The sequence below is a fragment of the Hemitrygon akajei genome, chromosome 12, assembly GCF_048418815.1.
Source record: "Hemitrygon akajei chromosome 12, sHemAka1.3, whole genome shotgun sequence".
Lineage (NCBI taxonomy): Eukaryota > Metazoa > Chordata > Chondrichthyes > Myliobatiformes > Dasyatidae > Hemitrygon > Hemitrygon akajei.
The window spans coordinates 38,750,731-38,770,319 of record NC_133135.1 but is presented as its reverse complement, the minus strand read 5'-3'; the positions used below and the strand labels follow the sequence as shown (position 1 = coordinate 38,770,319).

Genomic DNA, 19,589 nt, shown 5'->3' with positions numbered 1-19,589 from the left:
CAAAAGATTGATTGAGTTAAAGTGATTAATATTTCCCTTTTGGTTCCAGAATCTGGATTAAAACCAATCCAAGTGGATGGACTGAAACTGCTGTTCTTTTTGTTCAATGTTTAACCATTTGCAGAACAGCATGAATTCAGTTTCTTACATCACAAATAAAGCAACAGCAAAATACTGTCCAGATGAATGGTTTAAATACCAACTCTCAACTGGCCATTTCCCTTCACAGTTTATGTCTGACCAGTTCCTTTCGCATTGTGTTTGTTCAGCGCAATACTGTCAGTGACTTTCCAGTAAATAATAAATGCAGGTAATTTTAAAAAATTCTAATTGGTTAAAAAAAATCTCAGTAGGATTAGGTCATGATGCTAGAGGACCAAAAAAAGGCAACCAGTATTTAATGCCATTTTTCACATTATCAGGACCTGGGCCAAATGTTACTTTTGAAGCTCAGATGTTTATATATTGGAAAATGCTGTTGTTGCTGTGCAAGTATTTATGCATAAAATCTCTCATCAGTGTTGCTGCTTGAAGAATGGAAAGCGATTCATGTTCAGTTGTATAGAATAAAAAGATGTTTTAGTTCTATTCAACAAAACAATCTTAATTCCAGTGCCTAATTCTCAGCACTATGCATTAGGTCATTCTGGATTATTTGATGTGAAGCTATTTGTCAATTATGCATTATTTATTGCAGAATTACAGTGGACAACATCATGGCTGATATGTCTTTAAGATCAAATATTAGCCATATTTATTGTATCTATGATATATTCTACAGATAAATTTTCAATTCCTAAATAAGTTAAGAATGCAACACTATCTTGTAAAGTCAAGAAAATCTTCACAAACAAATGTGTTGTATGCTTTAATTAAATTGCTTCAACCTATGACCTCACATTTATCAGCAAAGCAATACTGCTTTCTTCAAAGTCACATAATTGTTTATATTTTTAATTTTAGAAATTGACATGAGACAAATATATGATGGAGCTAAAAAAATCATTAAAAATAACTCTTTAAAAGTAAATTTACTGGCTATTCAAACACATTTCTATTAGTAAAGTTGTAGGAAATGCAGACATGCAAGCGATCCATACTCTAGATGTGCTCTGTCATCTTGAGTTGCTACTTCAGAATAATAGAAAGTTGCTAACAAGTCTTTTGAATAATCAATTGGATTGGACAAGTATTCCAGACATTTATTGTACTTGTCTAGTTGCACCTCCTTAGACTTTATTAATAACCAAAGGTATTTTGTGTAGTGCTTTTGCATAATGTGACCATTTCAGTCAGAGTAATGCCATACTTTCAGTGGAAGTTGTAATATGACAGTAAGTTTCTCCTCCTAAAACAAATCTGGCAAGACCAGTAAATCACTTGGTATTATAAAAAGACCTATAATACTTCTCTTCAGGTCACTTTGGTGATGTGTCCAGGCTTTGCTTGGTGCCAGTAGTCCTAATGTCGCAGTGATTTAAAGGGATTCTCTAATGGTGATATTCATGTTTGAGGTAAACTGATGTTTCAACTGCACACAATTGTAAGCAAAATAAGCCAACTTTGGAGGAATGGTTTATATGCTCCCATAGTGCTGAAGTTTGATTTTATCAAATTTTATCAACCCTGAAGTTATATTACATATTTGGACACATTTTGATTGTTCGATCAACCTTCCATTCTTTCAAATATTAGACAACTTATATAGATTAGAAAGTTGCAGTTTACATTTCCTAGAATTTAGGAATGTGTTTACTTTGATCTTGATTTGCAGATCTAAACCCAATGCCCACAGAAGAGATAGTGCACATGTTCAACGAACTTCGCAGCGATCTGGTGCTGTTGTATGAACTCAAGCAGGCATATGCCAATTGTGAATATGAGCTTCAGATGCTACGACATCGATATGAGGCCCTGGCAAAAACAGGGCCAACTAACCTGTCGTCAGAAGGTTTTGGCATAGATGGGCAGATAGGAACTGTGGGACCCAGTTCTGAAGAAATGAAAGGGGAGGGAAAAGATCAGTTCATTGATGTTGTTGGAGCTGCACCTCTTACACCGAACTCGGTAAGCATAAATAACGTGAAAAAATCCAACAACTTTGAACATTTTGCCTATATAATCAGCTAATTTGTAGTGGCTAATTAAGTAATCAGCCTCCCAATAAATTGAAAATTTTAATTCATGAATTATGTCTTTTTGTATTGAATTATATAGTTTTCTATTCTTAAACACAAAAGATTCTACAAATGCTGGAAATCCAGTGTAACACACCCAGATTGCTGGAGGATAGTTATGTCCTCTGAAGTAGTTAACATTCTGGACCAAGAGCCTTCGTCAGGTCCTGATGAAGGATCTCAACCCAAAATATTGACTGTTTATTCCTCTCCATAGATGATGCCTGACCTACCAAGTTCCTCCATCATTTTGTGTGTGTTACCCTAGCTTTCTATTTTGTTAATTTATACATATATATTTAAATGTTGATGTCCATTCCATTTATATAATGACTTTTCTTAATATTATAAATATTTGTACAAACCTTTTAATATGTTAATAGATATGACCGGTGTGAATCTGCCTTTTTAGCCAAACTGGCATCTTTACATTGTAGTGTGTAAACATTTAGCACTGTACTCAATTACCAATGCCTGCTCAGATTTGGGCAATTAGTGATGGGTAATAAATGTCGACATTGCCAGTAACATCTTCATCTGTTATTCCTAAGTTTGTTAAGTGTATGTGTAAATGTATTATTGACAAAATATCAAGGTATATGGAACAAAGAATGGCAAATGAAGCTCAGATCTGTAGTCAAAAATGAGAGAAAATTTGCAGATGCTGGAAATGCATGCAACACACATAAAATGGAAAACAGTATAGTCTACGTTTCAGACTGAGATCCTTCAGCAGGACTGGACAAAATAAGGTGAGTCTGATAGTCCTCTCCTATCAGATTCCCTCTTCTCTTGCCCTGTATCTCTTTCACCAATTAAGATCTCAGCTTTTTACTTCACCCCCTTTCTCCTCCCTCCTCACTTCCAGGTTTCACCTATCACCTTGTGTTTCTTACTCCCCTTCCCCCACCTTCTAACTCTGACTCCTCATCTTTTATTTTCCGCAGTCCTGCTGAAGGATCTTGGCCAAAACATCAACTATACTCGTTTTCCATAGGTGCTGCCTGAGCTGCTGAGTTCCTCCAGCATTTTGTGTGTATTCCTCAGATGTGTAGTGATGGTTATTGTATAGGGAACCTGGCTTTGCTCTGGATATCCAACTCCATTTCTCATCCTTCTCTGCCATAAGAATAGATTTAAAAAGACAGTGTGGCAACCCACTTTCTGCGCAGGCGAACTGGCTCACAGATAGCCAGCGCATGGGGGGAGACTTTGGTAATGCACCTCTGATGTCATTTCCGCCCGGAGAGGGCGGGCGCTAAGGATTAAATGCCAGCGCTGCGAAGTTTGAATAAACTAGTCTCAAAACGACTTACCGACTGCGTGTTGTCTCTAGCTCTGTATGTAGTACATCGCTACATTGGTGACCCCGACAGTCCAAATGGGATTTGGACCAAAGATGACCGACTCTTCATCTGTTCACGCAGTTTCGCTAAAACTGCCGAATTTCTGGACGCTGCGACCACGCGTGTGGTTTAGCCAAGCAGAAGCCCAGTTCCAGATTCAGCAGATATCCTCTGATTCCACGCGTTACTACCACGTGGTGAGCGCCCTTGACCAGGAGACGGCCGCCCAGGTTGCGGATTTCATACAGTCGCCCCCGGAAGAAAGCAAATATGAAGCTTTCAAAGTGCTGCTCATTGGGACCTTTGGCCTCTCACGGTGTGAGCGGGGTGCCCGCCTGCTTCACCTGGACGGTTTGGGAGACAGACTGCCATCAGCATTGATGAACGAGATGCTGGCCCTGGCTGATGGACACAAGCCCTGCTTCATGTTCGAGCAAGCGTTCCTAGAGCAACTGCCCGAGGACATACATCTGCTGCTGGCCGACGCAGATTTCAGCAACCCCCGGAAGGTGGCGGCCCGGGCAGACGTGCTGTGGAAAGCCAAGAGGGAGAGCATGGCGTCCATCGGTCAGATTACCAGGCCACGTGCCCAACAGCAGAGCAGACCAGGCCCGGCAGGGGAGCGCACACAGCACAGAGGCAGGAGTGAGGAGGCCAGTGAACAGTGGTGTTTCTACCACCAGCGGTGGGGCACAAAAGCCCACCGTTGTCGCCCACCCTGCAAGGGCCAGGGCCAGGGCCAGCTGCCGCTAATGACTATGGCGGCTCGCCACCAGGACAGCCTCTTGTACGTCTGGGACAAACAGTCGGGATGCCACTTGTTGGTCGACACCGGAGCGGAAATAAGCGTCTTGCCCCCGACGGGGTACGATACCCGCAACAGAAAGCCAGGACCCACTCTGAGGGCCGCAAACGGCAGCACGATACGGACCTACGGCACCCGCACAGTGCAGCTGCATTTCGGCGCCAGCCGGTTCACGTGGGACTTCACACTGGCCGCCGTGGCCCAACCACTCCTGGGAGCGGACTTCTTGCGAGCTCACAGCCTGCTGGTCGACTTGCAAGGGAAAAGACTGGTACATACCGAGTCTTTCCAGACATTCTCCATGGGTGAAGCCAAGTTGCCGGCCCCACACCTGGACTCCATCACGCTGTCGGACAACGAATTCACCAGAATCCTGGCGGACTTTCCATCGATTCTGGCACTGCAGTTCACGGCAGCCATGCCCAGACACGGGGTTCAGCACCACATCCCGACCAAGGGACCACCCCTCCACGCCCGTGCACGAAGGCTCCCCCTGGAAAAGCTCCGCCTGGCGAAGGAGGAGTTGAAGAGGATGGAGGAATTGGGGATTGTACAATTGGGGAATTGGAGGTCCGACAGCCCATGGGCCTCCCCCCTGCACATGGTGCCCAAAGCAGCCGGGGGTTGCAGACCATGCGGCAACTACCGCAGACTGAACGAGGCTACCACTCCAGACCGCTACCCCATGCCGCACATACAGGACTTTGCAGCAAACCTGCACGGGGCAAGAATATTTTCCAAAGTAGACCTCATCCGGGGATACCATCAAATCCCGGTGCACCCTGAAGACATCCCCAAAACAGCACTTATCACCCCATTCGGCCTGTTCGAGTTCCTCCGAATGCCGTTCGGCCTGAAGAATGCCGCACAGACGTTCCAGCGGCTAATGGATGCGGTGGGACGTGACCTAGACTTTGCGTTCATCTATTTGGACGACATCCTTATAGCTAGCAGTAGTCGCCAGGAGCATCTGTCCCACCTCTGCCAGCTCTACTCCCGCCTGAGTGATTTCGGCCTCACGATCAACCCGGCCAAATGCCAGTTCGGTCTCAATACCATCGACTTCCTGGGCCACAGGATGATTACCAAAGACGGGGCAATACCTCTGCCCGCCAAGGTAGATGCGATCCACCACTTTGCCCAGCCCAACACGGTCAAAGGCCTACAAAAGTTCGTTGGTATGGTGAACTTCTACCACCGTTTCCTCCCCTCAGCAGCCCATATCATGCGCCCTTTGTACACCCTGATGTTGGGTAAAGGCAAGGACATTATTTGGGATGAGGAGGCCATGGCCGCTTTTGTTAAAGCCAAGGAAGCCTTGGCAGATGCCGCGATGCTGGTGCACCCCAGAACGGATGTTCTGACCGCACTCACGGTGGACGCATCCGACTCAGCAGTCGGTGGGGTGCTGGAGCAACTCATCAAGGGGCACTGGCAACGCCTGGCGTTCTTCAGCAAGCACCTACGACCACCCGAACTCAAGTACAATGCTTTCGACTGGGAGCTGTTGGCACTGTATCTGGCAATCCGGCATTTCAGGTACTTCTTAGAAGGCAGGCCGTTCACCGTGTTCACGGACCACAAACCGTTGACCTTCACGTTCACAAAGGTGTCTGATCTCTGGTCGGCTCGCTAGCAGCAACATCTGTCCTACATCTCCGAGTACACGATGGACATCCAGCATGTCTCGGGAAAGGACAACGTCATGGCGGACGCACTCTCCAGACCAGCTGTCCAGGCCCTGTCCCTGGGGGTGGACTATGCAGCACTGGCGGAGACGCAGCAGGCAGACGACGAGATGCTCAGCTACAGGACCGCAGTCTCGGGTTTGCAGCTGCAGGACTTTCTCGTAGGCCCAGGTGAGAGGACCCTCATGTGCGACGTGGCTACTGGCCATCCTCGCCCCATTGTCCCGGCAGCTTGGAGGCGGCGAGTTTTTGACTCCATACACAGTTTGGCGCACCCATCTATCAGGACAACTGTCCGGCTGGTCTCCAGCAAGTTCGTATAGCATGGAGTTCGCAAGCAGGTCAGTGAATGGGCCAGAACGTGCGCACAGTGCCAAACAGCCAAGGTGCAGCGGCACACTAAAGCCCTGCCGCAGCAGTTCGAACCCACCCACCGGAGGTTCGACCACATTCATGTGGATATCGTGGGCCCCCTACCACTGTCCCGAGGAGCACTGTACCTCCTAACTATGGTAGACTGGTTCACGAGGTGGCCAAAGGCGGTCCCGCTCACCGACAAATCTGCCGATTCCTGCGCTCCGAGCACTGATCACAACCTGGGTAGCACGCTTCAGGGTACCGGCCCACATTACCTCCGACAGAGGCGCCCAGTTCACCTCCAGCCTGTGGTCGGCTGTGGTCAGCCTGTTGGGAACGCAGCTACACCACACTACTGCCTACCACCCACAGTCGAACGGAACGCTTCCACTGTCACTTGAAGTCGGCTCTCATGGCCCGCCTGAGAGGACCTAACTGGGTGGACGAGCTTACCTGGGTCCTGCTTGGAATTCGCACAGTGCCCAAAGAGGATCTGCACGCCTCGTCGGCTAAGTTGGTGTACGACGCACCCCCTGGCCGTCCCGGGAGAGTTCATACCAGCCCCACGGGGGCAAGAGGAAGAACCCACAGCAGTCCTGGACAGACTACGTGAAAGGCTCGGCAACCTGGCCCCTGTACCGACTTTACAGCACGGACGGACCCCGACCCATGTACCCAAAGAGCTGCAGAACTGTAAGTTTGTGTTTGTACGAAGGGGCGGACACCGGGCACCGCTACAGCGGCTGTACAAGGGGCCGTTCAAGGTGATCAACAACAACGGGTCCACGTATGTTCTGGACATTGGGAGGAAAAAGGAGGTTTTCACGGTGGACTGACTCAAACCAGCCCATGTGGACTTGGCGCAGCCGGTCGAGGTTCAGGCACCGCGGCGCAGAGGCAGACCTCCCAAACAGAGGCTGATCCAGACTGTGGTCATTGGGGGGTGTATTGCCTGTTCTGGGGGGGGGGGGGGGGTTTAAGTGGCGACCCACTTTCTGCGCAGGCGAACCGGCTCACAAATAGCCAGCGCGCGGGGGGGAGACTTTGATAATGCACCTCTGATGTCATTTCTGCCGGGAGAGGGCGGGCGCTAGGGATTAAATGCCAGCGCCACGAAGTTTGAATAAACTAGTCTCGAAACGACTTACCGACTGCGTGTCATCTCTAGCTGTGTATGTAGTACATCGCTACAACAGTTTCTAAAGTCCAAATAACTTTTCTTTGTAAAATTCAATGATAGTTACTTAGTGCAGGAACAGAAGTTGAGAAGTAATTGCTGGCAATATTTAAAGAACATGTCTGTCGTATAATTCACACAAAATGCCGGTGGGACACAGCAGGCCAGGCAGCATCTATAGGAAGAAGCACTGTCGACAGTTCGGGCCGTCGACAGTGCTTCTTCCTATAGATGCTGCCTGGTCTGCTGCGTTCCACCAGCATTTTGTGTGTGTTCTTGAAATTCCAGCATCTGCAGATTTCCACGTGTTTATTGTAATATAATTGTTATTTTTCCATGAGGAAATCCAAAATAAGGATGATTTCAGAGAGAGTGTTGTATTTAGATACATTTTAATATATTTATTTAAATACTGCTGAGATATAATAAATGATTTATCCCTATAAAAATCTTTAAACTGTTTCTTAAGATCTGAATGGCTTAATGTGGTTATGACATGCATGTAAGAGAACCAGAAATCAATTGTTAATTGCTAAGTAGTCACCACAGAGACTTTAGCGTAGAAATTTGATCTTGTTGCAGGTTTTTTAAGCAGTACAAGTCTGAAATGCTGCATAAATCAATTCCAAATTGCATTTGGTCGATTGCAGCAAGCCATGCGCATATTGAAAGATTCCATCAAGTTTTCTATGCATTCGACCCATATCCACATGAAACCATGTTGAGTGACATCACTATCCTGCAAAGCACATTCAGTGCCTGCCCCAAATGGTTTCTTTGGGAAGTTAGCTGGAGTAACATGGGATTAACTATTATTATAATGTGGAGCTACAATATTTCTAGAGGTATTCTCTCAATATTAAGGTGTATCCATTCTTTAAATTTTGTTGCTCCAGCATGAATGTGAGCAGGACATGATTAGCTGGAAATAAAAACTCTGGAGCTTCTATGTTTCCCTAAAAACAAATTCCATTCACCCTCCACTCACATAAGGAACAGTATTTCCAAAAGCTAAAATTTTCTAAGGCAATTGTGACTGAGATCTTTGCAGCTGGGCCTATGTTCCTGTAGAAGTAAAGTTAAATGTTGTCCAGGACTAATTGGTTTTCAAATCATTCCACTCAATGGTGGCTGATGTCTGTTGTGCACATTGCTGTATTCAGTTATGGAGGTCTTAGAGTTCATCATCTGTCTTATTGGAGAGCAATAGGTTAAGAGGGAATAAAATTATGTGCACAAATTATATTAAGGGCTATATATGTAAACAAAGGAAAAGCAATTAATCATATAGGCATGTTTAAGATCACAACAATATTCACCCATGGTCAATGCTGTGCACCTGGGATTTTTGAATGCTTCTTCTGGCCTGAAGTTGCTTTTTCTGCAGGGCACATTTCTACCCTATGCTGGACATCTAGCTTTTGGAAAACTCAGATTTTCTCCATTCTTGAAACCTCACTCCAGTCTGGATTTCCTGCGTAGAATGGCATAAAGCTAGTAGAGCTGCTGCTTCACAGCTTTGGTAACCTGCGTTTACTCTTGACTTCCACCACCAGATTTCCAAAGCTCACATTCTCCATGTATTCCTGTGAGTTTCTTGTAGACAGTCAATGTACTCCACATTCCAAAGGTTAATTAGACCCCATAAATTGCCCCTAGTGGGTGTATGAAGTGTAGAATTGGGAAAGGGAAGAAAATTGATAGGTATGTGATTAGTGTAAATAGTTTCTTGGTGATCGCATTGGAGTCCAACATGTTTCTGTGCTTGTAAGACTTTATGAGATCTATGGCATCTGTGAAAATTATATGTTAAAATATAATATATGCAGGCCCACAAATGCCTGTCTGCAGCATAAAGAAAAATTTGCATCAAAAGAACTGACCCATAACATTCAATCATTTCTGTATCTCTAAGGAGATTCCACTACATGGATTTCTGCAATTTTAGAGCTTGTTTTATGTATTTCCAGTTTGCCTGAATGATCAAACTCAGCTGCACATTAGATAACAATGCACAGAATGTGACATGGTCACACAGGTCAACTCTGGTTGCCAAATGACAACTTTTCATTAGAAGGTGGCACAAAGGGAACTGAAGGCTAACAGTTTGTATTGAAGCATTTCAGACCTTAAAAATTCAAAATGTTTACATTCACTGCAAATTAAATATATTACCTCATTTAATTTAACCCCAATCCATCCTTTTTTTAAAATTTCAAAGTAGATAAAAATTGTCTGTATTTTACCGATTACAATAAAAGAGATTGAATATAACTGCATATCTCTAAGTTTCATAGTTTAAACTTATCATTAAGGTTTGTTTATTTTGGAGTATTTGGGGGAAAAATGAAAGCATTTCCTTTTTTGTCCGTCAATTTTTAGGTTGACCATGTTGCTGTAGAAAAGGCTATATATTTATTAATTCATTAGCTAAAATTACCAACCAGCCAGTGACTTTTTGGAAACAGAAACAGTTAATGTTATAAGTTGATAATCTATCACCCATACTGGGAAAAGTTATAAATGAATCAAATTTTGGGTTGCAAATGTGGTGTCTACTGAAAGAGATTGGCAATATTTATTAGTTCTAGTTCCTCTGTTTGGAGGAGGTGAAACTGGAAGGAAATGAATGAAAATAGAGAAAAAAAGAGGATGAAAATGAACAATTCTGGATTGATGAGGTACAAAATATTGCAGGTGCTAGAAATCTGAATGCCGAAATCTATTGTCTTTCTCTTTCCATAGGTGCTGCGTGACCTGCAGACTGTTTCCGGCATGTTCTGATGTATGTGATGTTTCAGGTTGATATTCCTTCAGTACGGACCAGTTGTAACTCAAAGTAGAAAGGCTGGTTATCTAAATTGTTGAATTCAGTGTTGAGTCCTACGAGCTGTACCAAACCTTGTTGAAAGATGAGCTGTTACTTCTTGAGCTTCATTTGAATTTTGTTGAACAGTGTAAGAGTCCAGGGGAAGAATTCAGAATTGAAGTTACAGGCAGCTGGAAGCTAAGATTCACGCCTATGGACTGAACTAAGTTGTTCTGCAAAGTGTCATTGTGTCTGTTTGAATTCTCCTTTGTGGAGCATGCCATATGATGAGTATGAAATGCTGTGCTCTAACTTGGAAGAGTTTCTGCTTAATTAAGAGGTTAATTCGATATGATATTTATGTGAGAAGTTTGTTCTAACAGGTGTCTGATTTACACATTTGCATTCCTGATTTGTTTTGTAGTAAAGTTTATGATTTTGGGAAGGATCTGAGTGAAAGCCAAAAGTGAGGTCTGGGTGGCACATTAACAATAGTGTAGAGAGTATGCAGGAAGACTGACTGTACTTTGCACACAGGAATGGGAAACACAAGTTTCAAAATCTCAAGACTAGATCTTTCCAAATAGCTTAAGTGCGTGAAATCAACTGAAAGATCGCTGTCATTGCCAGATGTTTATTCGTACAAAATTGGACTAGCCTCTATTTCACATGATTGTTTTGCAAGTTATCTTCAAAATGCTTGATTAACTTAATTCCATCTTTGCTCCTAATGTCCATCCAAGATTATTGGAATGTAGAGAGTATAGAGATGCTCAGTATTAGCAGTAAGTTTAATGGTTTATTTCTTGTTTGGTGGGCTTTGCCAAGTACACTAGATAACATTTCCATCAATTAGTTTGCGATCAGTGGAAATCCAACATTCATATCTTCTCAAAATTGTCTTTTTCCTTTAATGATTAGAACACATCTTCCTTCAGAAAGGCAATATCTATCATGAGAGCAAATAGAGAAATCTTGAATTTGAATCAGATACATAGTTGTGGCTTTGGTGTAGTTAATGAATATTAATGGATCCCTCTGATGTTCTTTATATAAATCAGTATAAAATTGAACAGAATGTCAGTTTTGAAAAGTTGGGAATGAAGATTTGCTGCAGGGCATTTTCAGTGGTGTACAAAATAGTTAAAATGTTAAATACAGCTTTGACCTTTACTGGCTGATTAAACAATGAAGATGGCATTAGATTAGAATAAGACTGAAGGTCAAACCAATTCACTGTACAACCATTTTAGAGTACTTCAGATATTGTTTTTACCTCCGACCTACCCCATGACACCTGTCTCCCCCCCCCCCCCCAAAAAAAATTGCCTGTACTTGGAAAACATGAAAAAATAATCTGGTTTTGGTAATTTGGGATTCTTCAATTGTTTGAGAATTGAAAATGCTTTTGCAAATTTTTAAATGTTCTATGCAATTGTAATATTTCTTGATGTGACCCTCTGTTAAGTTTGGATAGTTCTTGGGTGACTGAATTGCAACGATCTGTCAGAGGAGCCAAGTTTGGATCAACGTCTTGATCACAGTTACACTACTTTGATGGAAGAGATAAAGATGGTAGTAGCTGATACTAAGATACCTAATATGTTTTGAAGGTGCTGCTAGCAGGAATTATCAAGTTATTCAAACCTAACTGTAGTACTAAGATATTGAATACAGTTATAAATTTCTGCAAAGTTAAACTTGCTATTATCTCCTAGGGAATTAAAATTCTCCAGTATTAGAGAATATCTGTTAGGATAATTTGCAAGTTCCAGAAAGAACCATTTTTGTAAGCCTACAGAAAGTAGTGGGTACACCCCAGTCCATGATGGTAAACAGGAGAGCTGTCACAGGAAAGAAACATCCATCATCAAGGACTCACACTATCCAGGCTGTGCTCTCTTCTCCCTGCTTTCATCAGACAGGAATCACAGGAATCTCGAGTGCCACACCACCAGGTTCAGGAACGGTTACTTCCCATCAACAATCAGGCTCTTGAACCAGAGGGGATAACTTCACTCACCCCAAAACTGAATTAATTCTACAACCTATGGACTCACTTTCAAGGACTCTTAACACGTTCTCAATACTTGATGCTTATTTATTATTATTTTCTTTTATTCTCTTTTGTATTTGCACTGTTTGTTATCTTTTACACATTGGTTGTTTGTCCGTCTTCATTGTGTGTGGCTTTTCATTGATTCTAATGTACATCTTCATAACCACTATGAATGTCTGCAAGAAAATGTGTCTCAGTGTAGTATATGATGACATATATGTACTTTGATAATAAATTTACTTAGAACTTTGCAAAGACAAAAGCATGGTTCATTCTTCCAATTTTTATTTCTCTTCCTAATAACTACCTTCAATTCATTTACATCTTTACCCCAACTCAATGTCTCAGTTACTCGTCATTCGTGTTCCCTCCACAGCTCTGAACAACCTTTAACAAAGTCACACATAGTATCTTGCTTGACTGTGATCATAGTTAATTGTCTCTCAACATTCTTCACAGTAGTCTGAAGAGAATTGCCTGCCATGTCTTTACTTCTCTTCCTTTGCTACAATCAATTTTTTTCAAACTCTAGCAGTATTATCCGAAAACATTCTGAGTATGAATATGTATGCAGCTGGTATCCAACTGTCTTCACAATTGGTCCCTCTATTTCACATGAGTCAGTATTTGATGGACACCCTCTTCTTGATAAGCAGAAAACTCCTCCAATTAGGTATTGGGAAGAACATAACTATTATCTTCATTTCTGCTATATTTTCCATTTTCTAATCATTGATTCCTTTACTTTCTGATACTGAACCATTTTGATTGTCACAACAATATCTCGTTTAACCTGGGTGAGCTCTTGACATGTATCCTGCCCATTATTGATGCTCCATCTGTCATTGATAGTTTTCAAGGCTGTCCAGTCTAACCGTTCACAATCTGTAAACTTAAGCTCATCCATAACCCTGTTTAATATAAACTGCAGTGACACTGAAATTTCTAATTGGGCATGACAGAGGAAAGTGAACACAGATTTTGTTCGATATAGAGGTAAGTAATAAGGTGGGTTGGGGATATTTTCTATAGAGATGCTTTTTAGGACTTCCCTTGCTCTCCTCACCAGTGACAATGTCTTTCCAGGAGTAACAAAGGAGTAGGTAACCAAAATTAACATAATCAAAAATTTTAATGCTGAAAATCTTTTAAAGAGTTTGATTAAAATATACTTTGGAAATTCAATATGGTGACCTAAGGAACTAGTTAAGGAATATTTATAACCTTACCATGACTACATGTAAGACAATGATTACATCTGTGCAATAGTTAGATTAAATTATTTTTTTCCTTTTTCCTAAATCTTGGAAAACGGTTCCTGGCTGAAAAGTACAAATTTTTTCCTTGAAATTAAACCTTAATGAATTGTGCTAAACTCAGTCCTATTAACAGATTAGATAGTTTTTTGTAAGGTGTTGGAATCTGAATTAGTATGATGAGGAATGAATGGAATTTGTATACTAATGTTTCCTAATCTTTCCTAATTCCTTAATGGTAGATTTATATAAGCTTTGCTGATTCACACTAGTTAAATGATCCCAGATTTGCAATTACAAAACATATATTTATAATAGCAGTTATCTAGTAATTTCTGTTTATCAATTTTATTAAGCAAAATATTTCAGGTTGGATAATTGCAAGGTATTGCATTTTGGGAAGGCAAATGAAGGTAGGACTTTTGCACTGATGGTAGAGCCTTTGTGAAAGTACAAATACATATTTCTATGAAAGTATTGTCACAGGTAGACAAGGTGGTTGAGAAGGGTTTTGGCATGCTGGCTTTATCAGTCAGAACATTAAGTATGAAAGTTAGGATGTTATGTTGCAGTTCTACAAGATGTTGGTCAGGCTGCATTTGGTAAATTGGTTTAATATTGTCACATGTACTGAAGCACAGAGAAAAGCTTGTCTTGCATACTACCCATGCAGATCAATTTATTACAACAATGCATTGAGATAGTACAAGGAAAAACAATAGTAGAATGCAGAATAAAGTGTATAGTTCTGAGAAAATGGAGTGCAAGTATGTCCTAAGGTGTAAGATCACAACAAGGTAGAACTGGGAGGTCAAGAGTCCATCTTATCTGACTAGAATAACATTCAGTAGTGTTATAACAGCAGGGTAGAAGCTGTCCTTAAGCCTGCTTGCATTTTCAAGGTTTTGTATCCTCTGCCTGATGGGAGAACCGGATGGGAAGAAAATGCCCAGAGTGGGAAGATCTTTGATTCTGCTGACTGCTTTACTGAGACAACGAGAAGTGGAGATAAAGGCTAATGAGGGGAGGCTGGTTTCTGTGATGTGTTGAGCTGTGTCCATAACTGCAATTTATGTGGTGTTGGGCAGAGGAGTTGCATTACTGAACTCTCCATGCTTTCTAGGGTGCATGGATAATAATTAGTAAGGATCAAAGGGAACTTGCCAACTTTTTTTTTGTAATTTCGTAAGGAAGTAGAAGTGTCAATGAGCTTTTTTGACAGTGATGTCAATGTGGCTGGATCAGGACAGCCTATTGGTGATGTTCAATCCTAGGAACTTCAAACTCTCTCAACACAGAAACTTAAAATTGGTCACTCTCCCACTTCTGATCCCTCTATGAGGATTGGTTCGTGTTCTCTTGTCTCATCCTTCCTGAAGTCCACAGTCATCTTTTTCATCTTGCTGACGTTGAGTGTAAGGTTGTTCTGTGGCACTACACAACTGACCGATATATCTTGCTCCTCTATGCCCCCTCATCTCCATCTGAGATTCTACCAACAATGATTGAGTCATCAGCAAATTTATAGATGGCATTTGAGCTATACCTAGCCACACAGTCATTAGTATTGGAAGGAGTAGAGCAGTGGGCTGAGCACACACCTCTGAGGTGCTCCAGTGTTGATCGTCAATGAGGAGAAGGTAGAGTAGGGGGCTGAGGACACAGCCTTGTAGGACACTAGTGTTGAGAATAATCGTAGTGGAGATGTTGCTGCCTGTCCTTGTGGTCTGTTGGTCAGGAAGTCAAGAATCCACTTGCAGAGAGAGTTTGTGAGTCTAATGTTTAGCAGTTTGGAGATAAGTTTGTTTAGAATTATAGTATTGAAGGTGGAGTCTAAACAATATTCTAACAAAAGTATTTTTACTGTCTCCTGATACTGCATTGTTGGAGTTCTGTTCTTTGGATTATCATTTTAATCAGAGTTGTAATCTGCCATTTCATTTGGATGCAGAAGATCCTATTTGACTATTTTGAAGAAGAATGTGTGAGTTGTGCCTGTTGTCTTGGCCAATATTTATCACTTAAGCAGCATTGCTAATAAATAATATTTGATCATTACTATTGCTTTTATTGAGATCTTATGAATTTCACTGCTCCATTTCCTACATAACAAGAGTACTTGCTCTTCAAAGGTACCTTGGTGGCTGTAAACATTTCTTGGGATGTTCTGGAAAGGATAGAAAATAGTTTTTTATCTCTCTGTTCCTTTTTTCTTATGTCCTTTATTAGTACCATGATGTTGTTGTTGTGATGTTATTGCCATCACAGAGATTTGCTTGAGAGAGGGGATAGGAATGGGTGCTTAATGTCCAGGGTTTCAATGTTCTAGAAAAGATAGAAAGGGTGGTAAAAAGTGGTGGGAAGTGAGGTAATTACAATATTGATCAGCTAGAATCAAAAAGAGCCCTTGAGGATTAAAAGGAAGCCAGAAAAGACTTCAAGAAGGGAATTAGGAAAACCAGGAGGGTCCAGGAAAACTCCTTGACAAGTAGGATTAAAGAGAATCCTAAGGCATTCTATACACACATCAAGAACAAGAGGATAGCCAGGAAGAAGGCAGGATAAAAGGGGGAACATTTGCTTGGATGCGGAGGATATGGGTGAGCTCCTTAATGGGTATTTTGCATCACTATTTACCAAGGAGTAGGATGTAGAAGATAGAGAGATCAGTGCCGAACATTTTAATATTCTAGGGCATTTTGAAGTAAAAGGAGGAGGATTTGATGGGTCTTTCAAAGAGTTTCAAGGTGGATGTCTGGAGTATTGCATACAGTTTTGGTCACCCCATTATGGGAAGGATGTTGAGGCATTGGGGGGTGGGTGGATGCTGAAGAGATTTTCTAGGATGTTACATGGATGAAATGGCATGTGCTATAACGAGAGGTTGGACAAACTTGCGTTGTTTTCTCTGGAGTGGCAGAGGCATAAATAGAGTAGACAGACAGTATCTTTTTCCCAGGATTGAAATGTCTAATACCAAAGGGCATGCATCTAAGGTGAGAAGTAATTTCAAAGGAGATGTGAGGGGAAAGTGCTGCCTGGGGTGGTGATAGAGGCAGACATATTAGGGATTTTTAAGAGGCGTGTGGATAGGCACAGGAATCTGAGGAAAATGGAAGGATATGGACATTGTGAAGGCAGAGGTATTAGATTAGTTGTCAATTTGATTACTAATTTAATTGATTCAGCACAACATTGTAGGTAGGGCTTCTTTCTCTGTGATATGTTCATCTCCTCCTTCATTCCTTACATCCTTAAATTTTGTCAGCTTTGCTTCCCGTTTGCCATTGTCATTTTACCCCCTCCACTTCCTTGATTTCTTTATCTCTGTTTCTGGTTGTAATCTTTCACTTAATATCCTCTGCAAGTGCGCATTAGATATTAAATGCAGGTAACTTTGTACAGCACATAATACTACATCTCCCCTCTCCCACCTTCTGGCTTTTGGCCCCTTCCTTTCCAGTCCTGATGAAGGGACTCAGCCTGAATCGTTGATTGTCCATTCTTCACCATAAATGTCGCTTGACTTGCTGAGTTTCTCCAACATTTCGTATATGTTACTTAGATTTCCAGCATCTACAGAATCTCATGTTATAACTTTGTAAAACTTTTCTGTTCTGTCCACAGGCCTTACCCTGACATTCAATTTGCCTATTGCTTTAATTTTCAACCCATATCCCACTCTGATTTCTCTGCCCCTATCCTTCCTTTAAAAATGTTCTGTTGAATCTTGGTGTAAACTTGTGAACTGCATCTTTTAGTGATACAGATTTGACGTGGTGTCCGTTCAATAGTTTCCGTCCACAGGCCATTTTTAGCTGCTTCTCTGTTCCTCCTTGCATTATTATCCTTTTCTCCATTGAATTTTCTGCAGTCTTACACCATCAGGAAGCTTTCTTCCTTTCCCACCCTCACTCTTCCTCTGCTTCATTTTGCTTGGAACTTGTAAGTTGAATCTCTTTATAGTCTGGTGGTAGGGTAGTGACTTGAAATCTTGATTCTGTTTTTCCTTCTCAAATGTTGCCTGACACGCTAAGTATTTCCAGCATTTACTGATTTTATATATAGCTTATTGTTTATGTGAGACAGCACTATGGAAGATAATTTTGTTCTGGTAGCATTTGATTGTTATTGTTCATTGATTTTGCAGTTATGGGAACCATCTATATTTGAATGATGTTATTATTTTGCAAGCTACATTTATCAATAGGGTCATCTATTCCCAACACATTTCTATCTCCCATTACATTTGTTTTCCTTTAAGCAGCACCCCATTGCTCCAGTTTGAATAGATTCTCTACCTCCTATCTTCACTGGGCACTTTGGCTAGTAGGGTTGTTAACACCTTAGGTTTGTATTAGTTTTGTTCCACTGTCTGTGAAAGTCACTTTGAAAGCCTCAGAGATGAGACGCTCTATTGGTACCCTGTCGCTTCCAAAATAATCATGCAGTATGTGCTCTAGTTAGTTACTAGTATTTCCGAGTAGGTAAAGGTCATGAAATCAAAACTTCCTAGAGAAAAAAATATTAATTGATACAGACTTCTGTGATCTTTGTGACTGTTTAAGATGTCAGTGAATGTAATGCTTTAGATGAAACTCAAACAAGCTCATATTAACTATCAGGCATCCCAGATGAATTGACAGGTGCATTGAGATTTCCTTCAATTATCAATTGAGACAAGTCATTTTTCACCTTTATTGTTTGATTCACACTGGCAATCCAGTTAGTGCATAATCTTTTTCAGCTTTGGAAGAAGACCTTTATATTTTTTGGGAATCAGTAATTTAATTGTTATTTTACTCACTACTCAAGCTTTCAGTTATTTCATAATGTTGATATCCCTAATCATGCAAAAATGTTTCATGCATCCTCATTCTTGTTTTCACAGAGGAAGCGAAGAGAATCTGCTTCAAGCTGTTCTTCCGTAAAGAAATTGAAGAAGCCCTGAACTAATCTTATAGTCTAGAAAAAGGGTGAAATGTGGTTAAGTGAACCATTTACTGCGTAACAGTTATGCAGAAAGGCCATCAAAACCCCAGGAAAATTGGGAGCTGTGAACTCCAGTGATAAAATTATCAAACAGTGTTGGAAACCAATGAATACTGAGATCACGACAACAGGAAAAAAACCTTCCAACCTGTGTTTGGTAGAAGTTCCATCAAATACCCCAGCTGACCTAGAACTTAATTGACAGCACACTTTTATTTTTTCCCTGAACTGGATTGCAGTCCTTTGGATATTTATTATAAATGTTTCCTCTCTAGAAGGTTTTGTTCTTTTTGTATTGAGCAATGAAAATATCTTTGAGTGAAGAACACTCACATAACCAGAGCTTTGTTACGAATTATCCTCAAAGAAAGAAACTGCTACAAGTATATACAGAATCGAGTTCCTAGGAATTGTTCAAATTACTTTGTAAACAGCTGTTGTAGTGCAGAGATATCAATGTAGAATAAAGGATTTTTAAAAAATATATTTGTGGATCATATGATGATTTGAAGTTGGTGGTAGAAATTCCTGTCAGGCTTGTGAATAGGGGTAATAACATTACAGATGAATGTACATCTAATTTGAAACTTCTGTGAAGATGAGAGACTTGGATCACAATACTGCAATGTCATTGTTTTCCTATTGATTTCATCTTTCAGTTTTGTTTTCAGACAGCAATGCAGTAACCTGTTTCAGAACTCTAAACCTATTTAAGTAAGTTAAAACATTTTTGTTTTTTCTCTATTAATGGGGCTTGTGAGTTATTCTATCACTTAGACTTTATCCCACACTTTTAGTGCCTATAACAATAGCAGTCCCTTTATTTTCAGTTTCATTGGTTTCTGGGTCTTTCTCTCTCAGGTCCTAGCCTGTTGTGCCTATATTTTCTTTTCCCTTTGTCAAGTGCCTCCTCTAGTGAATTC

At 41.2% G+C, this 19,589-nt stretch overlaps 1 protein-coding gene across 2 annotated transcripts in view; it reads left to right on the top strand.

Annotated features, from left to right (window-relative positions):
• dmap1 (DNA methyltransferase 1 associated protein 1) overlaps positions 1 to 19,150 on the top strand; it is a 93,108-nt gene extending 73,958 nt beyond the window's left edge. For both annotated transcript variants that reach the window (XM_073062926.1, XM_073062925.1), the window contains 2 exons: positions 1,775 to 2,067; positions 18,566 to 19,150. In XM_073062926.1, the coding sequence (XP_072919027.1) occupies positions 1,775 to 2,067; positions 18,566 to 18,625 (353 nt within the window). In that variant the 3' untranslated portion in view covers positions 18,626 to 19,150. The remainder of the gene's footprint in view (positions 1 to 1,774; positions 2,068 to 18,565) is intronic.
• Positions 19,151 to 19,589: the final 439 nt, after the last annotated feature.